Source organism: Nomascus leucogenys, chromosome 9 (genome assembly GCF_006542625.1).
Source record: "Nomascus leucogenys isolate Asia chromosome 9, Asia_NLE_v1, whole genome shotgun sequence".
Taxonomy (NCBI): Eukaryota; Metazoa; Chordata; class Mammalia; order Primates; family Hylobatidae; genus Nomascus; species Nomascus leucogenys.
Genome location: NC_044389.1, coordinates 46,185,713 through 46,199,944, shown reverse-complemented (window position 1 = coordinate 46,199,944; position 14,232 = coordinate 46,185,713). Strand labels below are relative to the sequence as shown.

Here is a 14,232-nt window from a genome sequence, read left to right as displayed (position 1 = left end):
AGAGACGGGGTTTCACCATGTTGGCCAGGATGGTCTCGATCTCTTGAGCTCATGATCCACCCGTCCCAGCCTCCCAAAGTGCTGGGATTACAGGCGTGAGCCACCACACCCGGCCGAGTGTTTATTTCTTTATGAAGCCTCCCATGCCAAGTGAAACTTGTATTAAATAAGTCTGTATGCTTTCCTCCTGTTGAACTGTCTTATGTCAACTTAATTCTCAGGCCCAGCTGAAAAACTCTTCAAGGATAGAGGTAAAACTCTGCCTCCTCTGCAATGAGAATGGTATTTTCAACAGAGAATAGTAGGAACTGAATTCAATGCTGATTTTATTTCAACTAAATAAAGCAATGCACAAGTCACCTGGGCAGTCAGCTTAACTCCAGGAGCAAAAGCCAAGAAACAAGGATTCTTTTTTCTTTAAATTATCCATCACTACACATGGCTGTCTTCCATACCTGCTCTCAGAAAATGTGTGTTAACAAATCTCATGTAAAGAAACACAGGAAAAGAGAAAAAGGGGAAATGCAATTTATCTAGTCTGCCAGTGAAGGTGGTCTCTCCATCTCCTTTTCTGTAAACTGCTCCATCAGCAGGGTCCATTTCGTATGATTTTAATATTATGACCATCTTCCCTGCAAATTGAACAATCACAGAAATACATTTATTACCTACCATACTGAAACTGTCTCATTATTTGTGTTAAAAAGACCCATGTAGATATGCATTAGATTCCTTCCACGGCTACACTTATTTAATCATTTGTTAAGCTAAATCTAGGAAACAAAGAGGGTGAAAGTCCCCACTCTGCCATTTTTTCCCTAACCCTAGGGCATAGGACACTAACCCCAAAGAATCACTCAGGGAGCTGGGCATGGTGGCTCATGCCTGTAATCCCAGCACTTTGGGAGGCCAAGGTGGGTGGATCACTGGAGGTCAGGGGTTCGAGACCAGCCTGGCCAACATGGTGAATCCCCGTCTCTACTAAAAATACAAAAATTAGGCTGGGAGCAGTGGCTCACGCCCGTAATCCCAGCACTTTGGGAGGCCGAAGTGGGTGGATCACCTGATCACCTGAGGTCAGGGGTTTGAGACCAGCCTGACCAATATGGTGAAACCCCATCTCTACCAAAAATACAAAAATTAGCCAGGTGTGGCGGCACATGCCTGTAATCCCAGCTACTTGGGAGGCTGAGTCAGGAGAATAGCTTGAACCCGGGAGGTAGAGGTTGCAGTGAGCCAAGATCTTGCCATTAGACTCCAGCCTGGGCAACAAGAGCGAAATTCTGTCTCAGAAAAAAAAAAAAAAAAAAATTAGCCGGGCGTGATGGCACATGCCTGTAATCCCAGCTACTCTGGAGGCTGGGGCAGGAGAATAGCTTGAACCTGGGAGGCAGAGGTTGCAATGAGTCAGGTGACAAGTGAGACTCAGTCTCAAAAAAAAAAGAATCAGAGAAGACCGACTGAGGTCAAATAATGAATCCCTGCTATATACAAAGCTGCATACCTGAAGGAGCAGTCACAGTCACCTGGTCAGATGTGCTACATGAAGTATATCAAGTATCATGCACTCATTACTCAGCACTCTACTAAGCAGAGTCAGTAAGTCCTACCTCCCGACTACTAGTACAGGGTGTGCAGATCACCTACACATGCCCTTTGAATTAAGAAATAAAATTTAATACTCCACAGAGTTTAACTATTAAATAGACTCTTAATTTTAGGAAATTTCACATTTGTGGGCAATAATATAATTTGATTACCTGGCCTATAGTTGACTAATCACACATCTCATTGTTTAACTTGACCTGAAAAATGCACTGAGGATTTTGCATCTCTTTAACCATCACCCTGAAAACTGAGAACTACCATATCACCTTTGATTCTTACATCCAAGAAAATAGTCACTACCTCCGAAGTAATCAAAATTCAACAAAAGAAACGAAGAGGCCAGGCGCGGTGGCTCACGCCTGTAATCCTAGCAATTTGGGAGGCTGAGGCGGGTGGATCACTTGAGGTCAGGAGTTCAAAACCAGCCTGGCCAACATGGTGAAACCCTGTCTCTACTAAAATAAAAAATTAGCCAGGCATGGTGGCGGGTGCCTGTAATCCCAGCTACTCGGGAGGCTGAGGCACAAGAATTGCTTGAACCCAGGGGGCAGAGATTGCAGTGAACCAAGATTGCACCACTGCACTCCAGCCTGGGTGACAGAGCGAGACTCTGTCAAAAAAAAAAAAAGGAAAAAGAAATGAAGAAAACTTGGCTAGTCTACAGCTGTAAAATCATGTTACCTGATTTTCATGCACAGAGTACATTCATTGGCATAAGTGGACATGTCACTGCCACATACAGGGTTAAAGTTTCTGGGACATCCTGGTAATCTATACTGAGCGCAGTTTGGCTGGAAAAAAGAAAGAGACAGAGAAATTCGAGAATGACTTGAGATACACTCATATAAAATAGTTCAGAGGAGAAAATGTCCCAGATGTCCCTAGATTTCCTAGAATCATTCAATAAAAATATTTTTATTTTCCAGAAAAAAATTTTCTTTTTTTTTTTTTTGAGACAAGAGTCTCGCCCTGTCACCCAAGCTGGGGTGCAGTGGCACGATCTCGGCTTCCTGCAACCTCCACCTCTTGGGTTCAAGCGATTCTCCTGCCTCAGCCTCCCAAGTAGCTGGGATTACAGGCGTGCGCCTCCATGCCCAGCTAATTTTTGTATTTTTAGTAGAGACAGAGTTTCAACATGTTGGCCAGGCTGTTCTCGAACTTCTGATGTCATGATCCACCCGCCTTGGCCTCCCAAAGTGCTGGGATTACAGGCATGAGCCACTGCGCCTGGCAAAAAAAAATTTTCTAATGCAAAAATCAGATACAATGTTGGTGTGATGGTTCAATACACATCATGTAAAAAAAGGACCTCGGCCGGGCGCGGTAGCTGACGCCTGTAATCCCAACACTTTGGGAGGCCAAGGTGGGCAGATCACCCGAGGCTGGGAGTTCGAGACCAGTCTGACCAACATGGAGAAACCCTGCCTATATTAAAAAATAAAAAATTAGCCGGGCATGGTGGTGCATGCCTGTAATCCCAGCTACTCGGGAGACTGAGGCAGGAGAATCAAATGAACCTGGGAGGCAGAGGATGTGGTGAGCCGAGATCACGCCATTGCACTCCAACTCTCCAACCTGGGCAACGAGAACGAAACTCCATCTCAAAAAAAAAAAAAAAAAAAAAAAAAAAGGACCTCAGAGGCTTCAATATGGCCGATTTTTAAATGAAAGTCTGAGACATGCCACCACACCTACTTTTTTATTGTCTAGCTTCATAATTTGCACTTCACTAAAATCTCCATGTGGATGTTCTATTAAATTCCACCTTAATCCCTTGCCTTAATGCCAAGACAAAATCAGGAATCTAATCTTTCAATCTGAACTTTGAAGGCACTGACATTTAACCAAAAACATTAAAGAAAGCAGGAAATTCAGAATTGAAGCAAATTTGTGCCAAAGGAAAAATGTTCAAAACAGATTCATCATCTATGGAGGCTCCAAATTTCACCCCACAAGATACTAACCACAGGAAGAGAGTTCAATCTGGGCAGACATTGCCCCAAAACTTCCTCTCCACTCTCTGGAAGAGGGCCACTGCACATTTATTATTCCTTAATGTCATTTTAATTCTCATAGAAGGGCGGAGCATGGTGGCTCATGCCTGTAATCCCAGCACTTTGGGAGGCTGAGGCAGGTGGATCACCTAAGGTCAGGAGTTCGAGACCAGCCTGGTCAACATGGTGAAACCCCGTCTCTAGTAAAAATACAAAAATTGGCCGGGTGTGGCGGCACATGCTTGTAATCCCAGCTACTCGAGAGGCTGAGACAGGAGAATCGTTTGAACCTGGGAGGCAGAGGTTGCAGTGAGCCGAGATTGCACCACTGCACTCCCACCTAGAAAACAAGAGCGAAACTCTGTCTCAAAAAAATTACAAATTAAAGCAAAAATAATTCTTATAGAAGGATATGATAAAATTTTAAGCAATTTTCTGACCTTTATACTCTAGAGCAGGGGTTTCCAACCATCAGGCCACAAACTGGTACCAGTCCATGGCCTGTTAGGAAGTGGGCCTCCTGTTAGCAGGAGGGAAGTGGCTGGCCAGTGAGCATTATCAACTGAGCTCCGCCTCCTGTCACGTCAGCATGGCATTAGATTCTCATAGGAGCATGAACCCTATTGTGACATGGGCACACGAGGAATCTAGGTTGTGCACTCCTTATGAGACATTTTTTTTTTTTTTTGAGACAGAGTTTTGCTCTTGTTGCCTAAGCTGGAGTGCAATGGTGCCATTTCGGCTCACTGCAACCTCTGCCTCCCAGGTTCAAGCAATTTTCCTGCCTCAGCCTTCCCAGTAGCTGGTATTACAGGTGCATGCCACCACGCCCAGCTAAGTTTTTGTATTTTTAGTAGAAATGGGGTTTCACCATGTTAGCCAGGCTGGTCTCAAACCTCTGACCTCAGGTGATCTGCCCACCTCAGCCTCCCAAAGTGCTGGGATTACAGGCGTGAGCCACTGCACCTGGCCCTTTTTTTTTTTTTTTTTGAGACAAAGTCTCACTCTGTCGCCCAGGCTGGAGTGCAGTGGCAGGATCTCGGCTCACTGCAATTTCCGCCTCCCGAGTTCAGGCGATTCTCCTGCCTCAGCCTCCCGAATGGGTAGGATTAAAGGCACCCAACACCACGCCCAGCTAATTTTTGTATTTTTAGTAGAGACTGGGTTTCACCATGTTGGCAGGATGGTCTCAAACTCCTGATCTTGTGATCCGCCAGCCTCGGCCTCCCAAAGTGCTGGGATTACAGGCATGAGCCACGGCGCCCTGCCGAGATCCTAACTAATGCCTGATGGTCTGAGTTTCATCCCAAACCATTTCTGCCCACCCCACCCCATTCCTCAGTCCATGGAAAAACTGTCTTCTACAAACTGGTCCCTGGTCCCAAAAAGGCTGGGGACCGCTGCTCTAGGGTTTTTTCCTGAAAGGTTCTTATATCATTTACTGGTATAGTCACTCATTTACAGATGTTATGGGAGACACAAAGACAAAGAAAAATTGGATCCTGCCTATAAGAAGCTTAGGATCGAATAAGGCAATCGAGAAATACACCTGCTGGTCTTGAAGAAAGGGTAAAGTTTAATATAGAAGGCTGGGAGAATGTCTACCACAAGGAAATAAAATTGATCAAGCAAAGGCACAGTGGCAAGAGAAGTGGTTGGCACTGGAGTTAACAATTTAAAGGAACCTCCAAAACTCTTTTATGATTTTTTTTTTTTAAAAAAAGAGGTGGCCAGGTGCAGTGGCTCATGCCTGTAATCCCAGCACTTTGGGAGGCCGAGGCGGGTGGATCACAAGGTCAGGAGATCGAGACCATCCTGGTTTTAGTTGAAAGCCCGTCTCTACTAAAAATACAAAAAATTAGCCAGACACGGTGGCAGGCGCCTATAGTCCCAGCTACTCGGGAGGCTGAGGCAGGAGAATGGCATGAACCCAGGAGGCGGAGCTGGCAGTGAGCCGAGATCGCACCACTGCATTGTAGCCTGGGTGACAGAGCAAGACTCTGTCTCAAAAAAAAAACAAAAAAAAAACAAAGGCTGAGGCAGGAGAATCACTTAAACACGGGAGGCAGAGGTTGCAGTGAGCCAAGATCGCTCCATTGCACTCCAGCCTAGAGGACAAGAGTGAAACTCTGTCTCAAAAAACAAACAAACAAACAAACAAACAACACAGCACTCAACGAACTAGGAACAGAAGAGAACCTCCTCAACCTTATAAAAGGCATCCATAGAAAAAACAAAAACAAAAATAAAATAAAATAAAAGGCATCCATGAATAACCTACAGCAAACATTCTACTCAATGGTAAAGGACTCAATGCTTTTCCCTAAAATCAGAAAAAAACATAAGAATGTCCACTTTCACCTCTTCTATCCAACGCTGTACCGAAGTTTCTTGCCAGGACAATTACCCAAGAAAAATAAATAAAATGCATCCAGATTGGAAAGGAAGAAGTAAAACTATCTCTATTCAAAGATGACAGAGGGCTGGGCACAGTGGCTCACACATGTAATCCCAACACTTTTGGAGGCCAAGGCGGGCAGATCACTTAAGGCCAGGAGTTCGAGATCAGCGTGGCCAACATGGTGAAACCCTGCCTCTACTAAAAATACAAAAATTAGCCAGGCGTGGTGGCAGGCACCTGTAATCCCAGCTACTTGAGAAGCTGAGGCAGGAGAATCGCTTGAACCTGGGAAGCGGAGGTTGTAGTGAGCTGAGATTGTACCACTGCCCTCCAGCCTGGCGAAAGAGTAAGACTGTGTCTCAAAAAACAAACAAACAAACAACAAAGATGACACAATCTTGTTATATAGAAATTCCTAAGAAATTCACACACATACACACACACACACACACACACACAAAAAAAAAAAAAAAAAAAAAACTATTGTTACTAATAAATAAGGCCAGGTATGGTGGCTCATTCCTGTAATTCCAGTACTTTGGGAGGCTGAGGTGGGAGGATGACTTGAGGCCAGGAGTTCAAGACCTTCCTGGACAACATAGCAAGACCCCATCTCTACAAACAATTAAAAATTAGCCATGTATGGTGACCTGTGTGTGTAGTCCTAGCTTCTCAGGAGGATGAGGCAGAAGGATCACTGGAGCCCAGGAGTTCAAGGTTGTATTAAGTTATGATCATGCTATTGCACTCTAGCATGAGCCACAGAACAAGACTCGGTCTTGGAAAAAAGAAAAAGGACGAATAAACAAGTTCAACAAGGTTGAAAGATACAAGATCAATATATAAAACTCAATTTTATTTCTATACACTAACAATGAACAATCTGAAAATAAAACTAAGAAAACAATTCCACTTACAATAGCATCAAAAAGAATAAAACATGTCTAGGGCCAGGCGTGGTGGCTCACACCCTTAATCCCAGCACTTTGGGAGTGCTGGGATCAGCCTGGCCAACGTGGTGAAACCCTGTCTCTACTAAAAAAATATAGGCTGGGCACAGTGGCTCACACGTGTAATCCCAGCACTTTAGGAGGCCGAGGTGGGCGGATCACCTGAGGTCAGGAATTCAAGACCAGCCTGGCCAACCTGGTGAAACCCCGTCTCTACTAGAAATACAAAAATTAGCTGGGCGTGGTGGTGGGTGCCTGTGATCCCAACTACTCGGGAGGCTGAGGCAGGACAATCGCTTGAACCCGGGAGGTGGAGGTTGCAGTGAGCCGAGATCACACCATTATACTCCAGCCTGGGTGACAGAGTAAGACTCCATCTCAAAATAAATAAATAAATAAATAAAATATGTATTTATATATATATATATATATACACAAAAAAAATTAGCTGGGCATGGCGGCAGGAGCCTGTAATCCAGCTACTTGGGAGGCTGAGTCAGGAGAATCACTTGAACCTGTGAGGCGGAGGTTGCAGTGAGTCGAGATGGCTCCACTTCACTCCAGCCTGGATAACAGAGTGAGACACTGTCTCAAAAAAAAAAAAAAGGAAAGAATAAAACATCTAGAAAGGCCAGACACGGTGGCTCACGCCTACAATCCCAGCACTTGGGGAGGCCGAGGCAGGCGGATCACGAGGTCAGGAGTTCGAGACCAACCTGACCAACATGGTGAAACCCCATCTCTACTAAAAATACAAAAATTAGCTGGGCGTGGTGGTGTGCACTTGTAATCCCAGCTACTCAGGAGGCTGAGGCAGGAGAATTGCTTGAACCCAGAAGGCAGAGGTTGTAGTGAGCCAAGATCACGCCATTGCACTCTAGCCTGAGTGATAGAGCGAGACTCTATCTCAAAAAACAAACAAACAAAAAAATTAGGAATAAATATTTACAAAGTGTAAGACATGTATACTGAAAACTACAAGGCATTGTTGAAAGAAATTAAAGGCCTAAATACATAGAAAGACATCCCATGTTCATGGATCATAAGACTTAACACTTTTAAGATGGCAATACTCTCCAAATAGATATACAGGTTCAATGGAATCCCCATCAAAATCTTAGCTGTCTTTTTTTGCAGCAGAAACTGACAAATTGATCTTAAAATTCAGATGGAAATATAAGGGACTCCAAAGAGCCAAAACATTCTTGACTAAGAAAAAAAAGGTTGGAGGATTCACACTTCCTCATTTTGAAACTTACTATAAAATTACAGTAATCAGGCCGGGCATGGTGGCTCACACTTGTAATCCCAGCACTTTGGGAGGCCAAGGCGGGCAGATGACCTGAGGTCAGGAGTTCGAGACCAGCCTAACCAACACGGTGAAACCCTATCTCTACTAAAGATACAGAAATTAGCCGAGCATGGTGGTGCACGCCTGTAATCCCAGCTACTTGGGAGGCTGAGGCAGGAGAATCACTTGAACTCAGGAGATGGAGGTTGCAGTGAGCCGAAATTGTGCCACTGCACTCCACCCTGGCAACAAGAGTGAAACTCTATCTCAAAAAACAAAAAACAAAACAAAACAAAAAAAACAGTGTGGCACTAAGGATAGAGGAGGATAAACTATGAGAAAGCACCAGAAGATACAGGTAGAAAAGTAGGCTGTGTTGATGAGGTTAGACTTCCTCTGTGGGCAATGAGAAGTCCTTGAAAATTTTGCACAGAGACGTGCTACATTCAGTTGAGGTTTTAGAGACTAATTGCAGCAGCAGTGTGTAACAGGAACTGCAAAGTGAAGATACCAAAAAGATGGGGAAAACCCATTAAAAAGCCACTATGCTAACCTAGGTAAGAGATAATAGGGGCCCTAAATTAGAGCAGTGGCAATGGAAATAAGGAAGAAAAACCAAAGATCGATCTCTCTCTCTCTCTCTCTCTTTTTTCTTAAGACTGGTCAAGTGAAGCAGTGGAATGAAAAAGGAACAGAGAAATCTGTGGTTGTGATCAGTTATTTGTAAACACCACTGCACAAAAACCAGCCAAACCAAAGATCTCTTGTATGAGTCATCCTTTTAACAATCCTGTCAAAAGACAGCAGGTCCAGGTCGAGAGCGGTGCCTCATGCCTGTAATCCCAGCACTTCGGAAGGCCAAGGTGGGTGGATCCTGTGAGGTCAGGAGTTCGAGACCAGCCTGGCCAACATGGAGAAACCCCGTCTCTACTAAAAATACAAAAAAATTAGCCGGGCGTGGTGGCACATGCCTGTAGTCTCAGCTACTTGGGAGGCTGAGGCAAGAGAATCACTTGAACCCGGGAGGCAGAGGTTGCAGTGAGCAGAGATCTCGCCACTGCACTCCAGCCTGGATGACAAAGCAAGACTCCATCTCAAAAAAAAAAAAAAAGACAGCAGGTCCTGCAGCACTTGCCTTGCCTCCTGAGTGTGAGTGCCTTCTTAAATTCTACATGTAGGAACTCACTCACTTTACCCTAATCCCAGCCTTGAAACGAAGGTACCATAACTCCCATTTTCTAAAAGAAAATCAAACCCACGCAAACTGGATCACCGACTAAAAGTGTTATTGGGCATCTGTGAGATGCTGAAAACTGAGCAACAAATAGCAAATAAGACATTATACCTGACAACATGCATACAGTTTCCTGGAGGACATAGGCAAACAGGCCATTACAATCTAATGCTATGACGGGGTAGAGAAAAGCACTGGATCTGGAGTCAGACTGCCTGGATGAGAAACAGAGCTCCACCACTTCCATGTGACCTTGGCCAAGGGGATAATAATGAAATAATGGTCCCCACCTCACAGTATTGTGAAAGATGAAATTAGTTATTATATATGAAGCATTTGGAACACTGGTGTGGCACGTAGGTATCTAAGTATTTATTATTATGATGGTGATGATGATGCAGTATAGGTAAGCACAGAGAAAGTGTGTGTGTATATATATCCACATCTCTACTTTAGAGGAAGGGAATCGCGTGGGAAGGCTTCCTGGAAGAAGTCTCCTCTGAGCTGAATGCTCAAAGTTAACCTGCTGAAGTCAATATCCTCATATGTCAAATAATGTCTATCTTACAACATCATTGTGAGAATTGAGAGACCAAATATACAGACAATGACTAGTCCTTATAGAAAACAGAACTCTGACCCACAACCTGCAGCATCCTGCCCAGGAACCCAAACCATTATTTAGAATAACCAGGCCAGGAAGCCAGCCGGCTATAAGCCAGACTTCAAAAATCAGACTGCTATCTCTACTGACAGTCCAGGAAGCCAAACAATAACCCCTTTAACAATCAGCCCCAAATGGCTAGGACTTTTTTTTTTTTTTTTTTTTTTTGAGATGAAGTCTCACTCTGTTGTCCGGGCTAGAGTGCAGTGGCATGATCTCAGTTCACTGCAACCTTTGCCTCCTAGGTTCAAGTGATTCTCCTGCCTCAGCCTCCCCAGTAGCTGGGATTACAGGCACGTGCCATGATGCCTGGCTAATTTTTTGTATTTTTAGTAGAGACGGGGTTTCACCATGTTAACCAGGATGGTCTTGATCTCCTGACCTCCTGATCTGCCCACCTCGGCTTCCCAAAGTACTGGGATTATAGGCGTGAGTCACTGCGCCCGGCTGCAAAATGGTTAGGATTTGATTACTAACTGACAGCTTCTGTAATTTCTGTCCTTGATTCCAACTTAGGACAACCAGAGAAAACCAAATACACACCCCTAACCCATACCATAGAATGTTCTGCTTCTAGTTCGCTCACCTACAGCTTCCCTGTGCCAACAGCCTCCAATCAGGCCATACCTGAAGCCATTCCTTTTTTCCACTACAGTTTTCCCACTCCTTTCTTTGACTCGAGTCCCTACTCAAATGCAAGTGACAAGTGGCTGACTCTCTTGCTATAACAAGCCCTGAAAAACATAGCCTTTGCTTGTTCTCATTTGGTTAGTCTCCATTTACATCCTCAGAATTTGATAAAGTACATAAAATATCTAGTACAAGGCATAACTATTTTTCTAAGGACGTTTTGAATCTTTAAAGGAAATATTAACACAAAGACAGGTGTTTTCAACTAAAATTTACACTTTTATCTGAATCAAAAGGCCTGCCTGACAACCTGGTTTTAAACGCAGTCCTCAATGGTTTCCAAAGTGGCAGGTCAGACCTGAAAGCCAGCCTCCGTCTCAAACGGTTTTGGGCTTCACTGTATTAGTAGAAACAGTAGAAGTGGTTTCCTACTTACCGTTCTATATTTTGAAAACAGACCAAATTGAGGGATCAGAGAGGCTGTAAGAAGAAAGCATAGACATTTTACAGTATAGGATCAAGGTAAGGTATTGTTCATAAGGATTTTTTTTTTTTTAATTAAGTCTTGCTATGTTGCCCAGGCTGGTCTTGACCTCCTGGGCTCAAACGATCTTCCTGACAGGCCTCCCAAAGTACTGGAATTTGAGGCGTGAGCCACCACATCCAGCTTCATAAGGATGTTTTAAAATCCAGTTTGGGATTTATCCAGGCTACATCTTCTATTTTCCCATCTAATGCCTACGTTCTTTAAACTTTCCCCATCCCACTTTCCCCAGAAAGGATATTCAGTTTTTTATGGCACCTCTCCCCAAAAGCACATAGAAATAACATTTGGTTCTGTTCCCATTAGGATTGGTTGAGAAAGGGCTTTGGAGCTGTGGAATAAAAGTCGCGCTAGCGCACTGCAGCTTCAATTCCTGGTCTCAAGCGAGCCTCCTGCCTCAACCTCCGAGTAACGGGGACTACCGGCCCAAGCCACCACACCTGGCCAAGGAAGTAACCCTTAATTAATAGTTCATGATGTTATTTTCCTTTGCAACTCGGAGTAACAAATACAAAATTTAATACAAGATGTGAGCATTTTAACTCCATTTTAAGAGAGGTGTCCAGTGTGGTTGGACTAAAGCCCCGTTCTCTTAAGCATCCACAATTCCTCATTCCTGCACATCTCCTCCCGTGGGACCATACATAAAAACCCAACTCCTCATCTTGGGCACCTGAAAATCTACTTTAACAGAGAAAGCGCTCTAGACGGCAGGTGTCCTTAGAGCTGGGAGCGAAGCCCAAGCAAGAACTAAAGAGGGTGGCACAACCCCCAGTTCGCGCTCCTCCACCTGGCAGGTCCTCTGGGGAACCGCCAGTAACGGGCGCGCGGGTACCGTCGCCGAGGCCGCCCGGAGCCGGGCAGGGTCCGCCGCCGGCCTGACTCCCTCTCCCGCTTTTCTCCGGAGGTCCCCGCTCGCCAGGACCGCTCCGAGCGCTACCTGCGAAGGTAACTGCCAGGAGCAGCAGCGCCAAGCGCAGCACCGCCAGCGCCATCCTCCTCCCGCGCCGGCCGTCTAGCCCCTGCGCTCTGGTGCCTGCGCCACTCGCAGGGAGCGCTCGCGCGACGGGGCGCGGGGAGGGCGGGGGAAGGGGGGAAGAAGGGGCGGGGCGAGAGTGGGAGGAAAAGCAGCGGCAGGTGGCGAGGGAAGAGGGGCGGCGGGAAGAGGAGCCGTGAAGGGTCGGGGGAGAACCGGGAAGGGGTGGGAAGGAGAAAGGTAGAAGGACGGGGGAGGGGGCCATGGGGAAGGAGGGGGCGAGGGAGACAGAGGATGGGGCAGTTGTTCGCCCACACCTTCTCCTCTCCGCGAGGAGACGGAGGGGAAGACCTCTCCCTCCGACATACAAGAACCTGGGAGAGTCCCAGGCAACCCTCGTGGAGCTCTGTCAATCAACACCTATTTCTTAAGCATCTACTACGTCCCAGATAGTGTTTCGTTGCTGAAGACACAGCCCTGACCTCCACAAAGGAGGTCCTTGTTCTCAGGAAGCGTTCTGCCTTTCCCTCTTTTAATGTATTTTTTAACTATTGGAGTTGACACATAATGATTGTACATATTTATGGGGGTACATAGTGATATTTGGATACATACAATGTGTAGTGATCAAAACAGGATAATTAGCATATTCATCACCTCAAACATTTATTACTACTTTGTGTTGAGAACATTCAAAATCCTATCATCTAGCTACTTGAAAATACACAATAAATTATTATTATTATTATTATTTAAATTTCAGACAGGGTCTCGCTCTTTTACCCAAGCTGGAGTGCAGTGGCACGATCTCAGCTCACTGCAACCTCCACCTCCCAGGTTCCAGTGATCCTCCCACCTCAGCCTCCCTCCCAAGTAGCTGGGATCACAGATATATGCCACCATGCCAAGCTAATTTTTGCATTTTTTGTAGAGAGGGGTTCTCACTATGTTGCCCAGGCTACTCTCAAACTCCTGGGCTCAAGCAATCCTCCCACCTTGGCCTCCCAAAGTGCTGGGATTACAGGCTTGAGCCACCGTGCTCGACCTTTATAATAAATTACTGTTAATTGTCGGCACCCTACAATGCTTTGAAACACTAGCACTTATCCTTTCTACCTAGCTGTAATTTTGTATACTTTAACCAACCTCTCCCTACCCCCCTATCCTTCCCAGCCTCTAGTAACTACTGTTCTACTCATTACTTCTATGAGAAATAATTTTTGCCAAAGAGGATGAGCAAGTTAGTGCATTAAGGCCAAGCGTGGTGGCTCACGCCTCTAATCCCAGTACTTTGGGAGGCTGAGCCTGGTGGATCACTTGAGCTCAAGAGTTCGAGAGGAGCCTGGGCAACAGGGCAAAACCCTGTCTCTAAAAAAAAGTACAAAAATTAGCCAGGTGTGGCCAGTGAGCTGAGATCGAGCTACTGCGCTCCAGCCTCGGTGGCAAAATGAGACCATGTCAAAAAAATTTGGCTAGGCACGGTGGTTCATGCCCATAATCCCAGCACTTTGCGAGGCTGAGGCAAGTAGATCACTTGAGGCCAGGAGTTTGAGACCAGCCTGGCCAACATGGCAAGACCCCATCTCTACTAAAAATACAAAAATGAGCTGTGCATGGTGGTGCGCACCTGTAGTCCCAGCTACTTGGGAGGCTGAGGCATGAGAATTGCTTAAACCCAAGAGGCAGAGGTTGCAGTGAGCCGAGATGGTGCCACTGCACTCCAGCCTGGGCGACAGAGTAAGACTCTGTCAAAAAAAAAAAAAAAGTGCATTAGCAGATCCATTTTTTTTTTTTTCTGCTTCTTATGCCTGTGTGTCAAATGATTCTGTGACATGCTGCCTTATCAGTAAGGGTCCAGTCTGGAAAACACAAGGCTTACTAGGTATTTCACCAGAGATAATTTAGTATAAGGAATTGGCTAATCCAGTAGGGATAACTGA

At 45.4% G+C, this 14,232-nt stretch overlaps 1 protein-coding gene across 7 annotated transcripts; it reads right to left on the bottom strand.

The window, feature by feature from the left end:
• Positions 1-308: 308 nt before the first annotated feature.
• On the bottom strand, positions 309-12,508 carry SPINK2 (serine peptidase inhibitor, Kazal type 2). Of its 7 annotated transcripts, none has more exons than XR_004031634.1 (4): positions 11,990-12,122; positions 11,209-11,252; positions 2,290-2,399; positions 309-632 (listed from the first exon to the last, which is right to left on the bottom strand). XR_004031634.1 is itself a non-coding variant. In XM_030818432.1 (4 exons), exons 1-4 carry the CDS (start codon positions 12,309-12,311, stop codon positions 587-589), a joined length of 255 nt encoding a protein of 84 aa, XP_030674292.1. In that variant the 5' UTR covers positions 12,312-12,508; the 3' UTR covers positions 309-586. The 7 variants fall into 7 exon arrangements, 6 of the variants coding, with proteins under 6 accessions (XP_030674292.1, XP_030674287.1, XP_030674290.1 ...); XM_030818432.1 differs by lacking the exon at positions 11,990-12,122 and adding an exon at positions 12,257-12,508; XM_030818427.1 differs by having other exon boundaries at positions 12,107-12,385.
• Between the last annotated feature and the right edge of the window lie 1,724 nt (positions 12,509-14,232).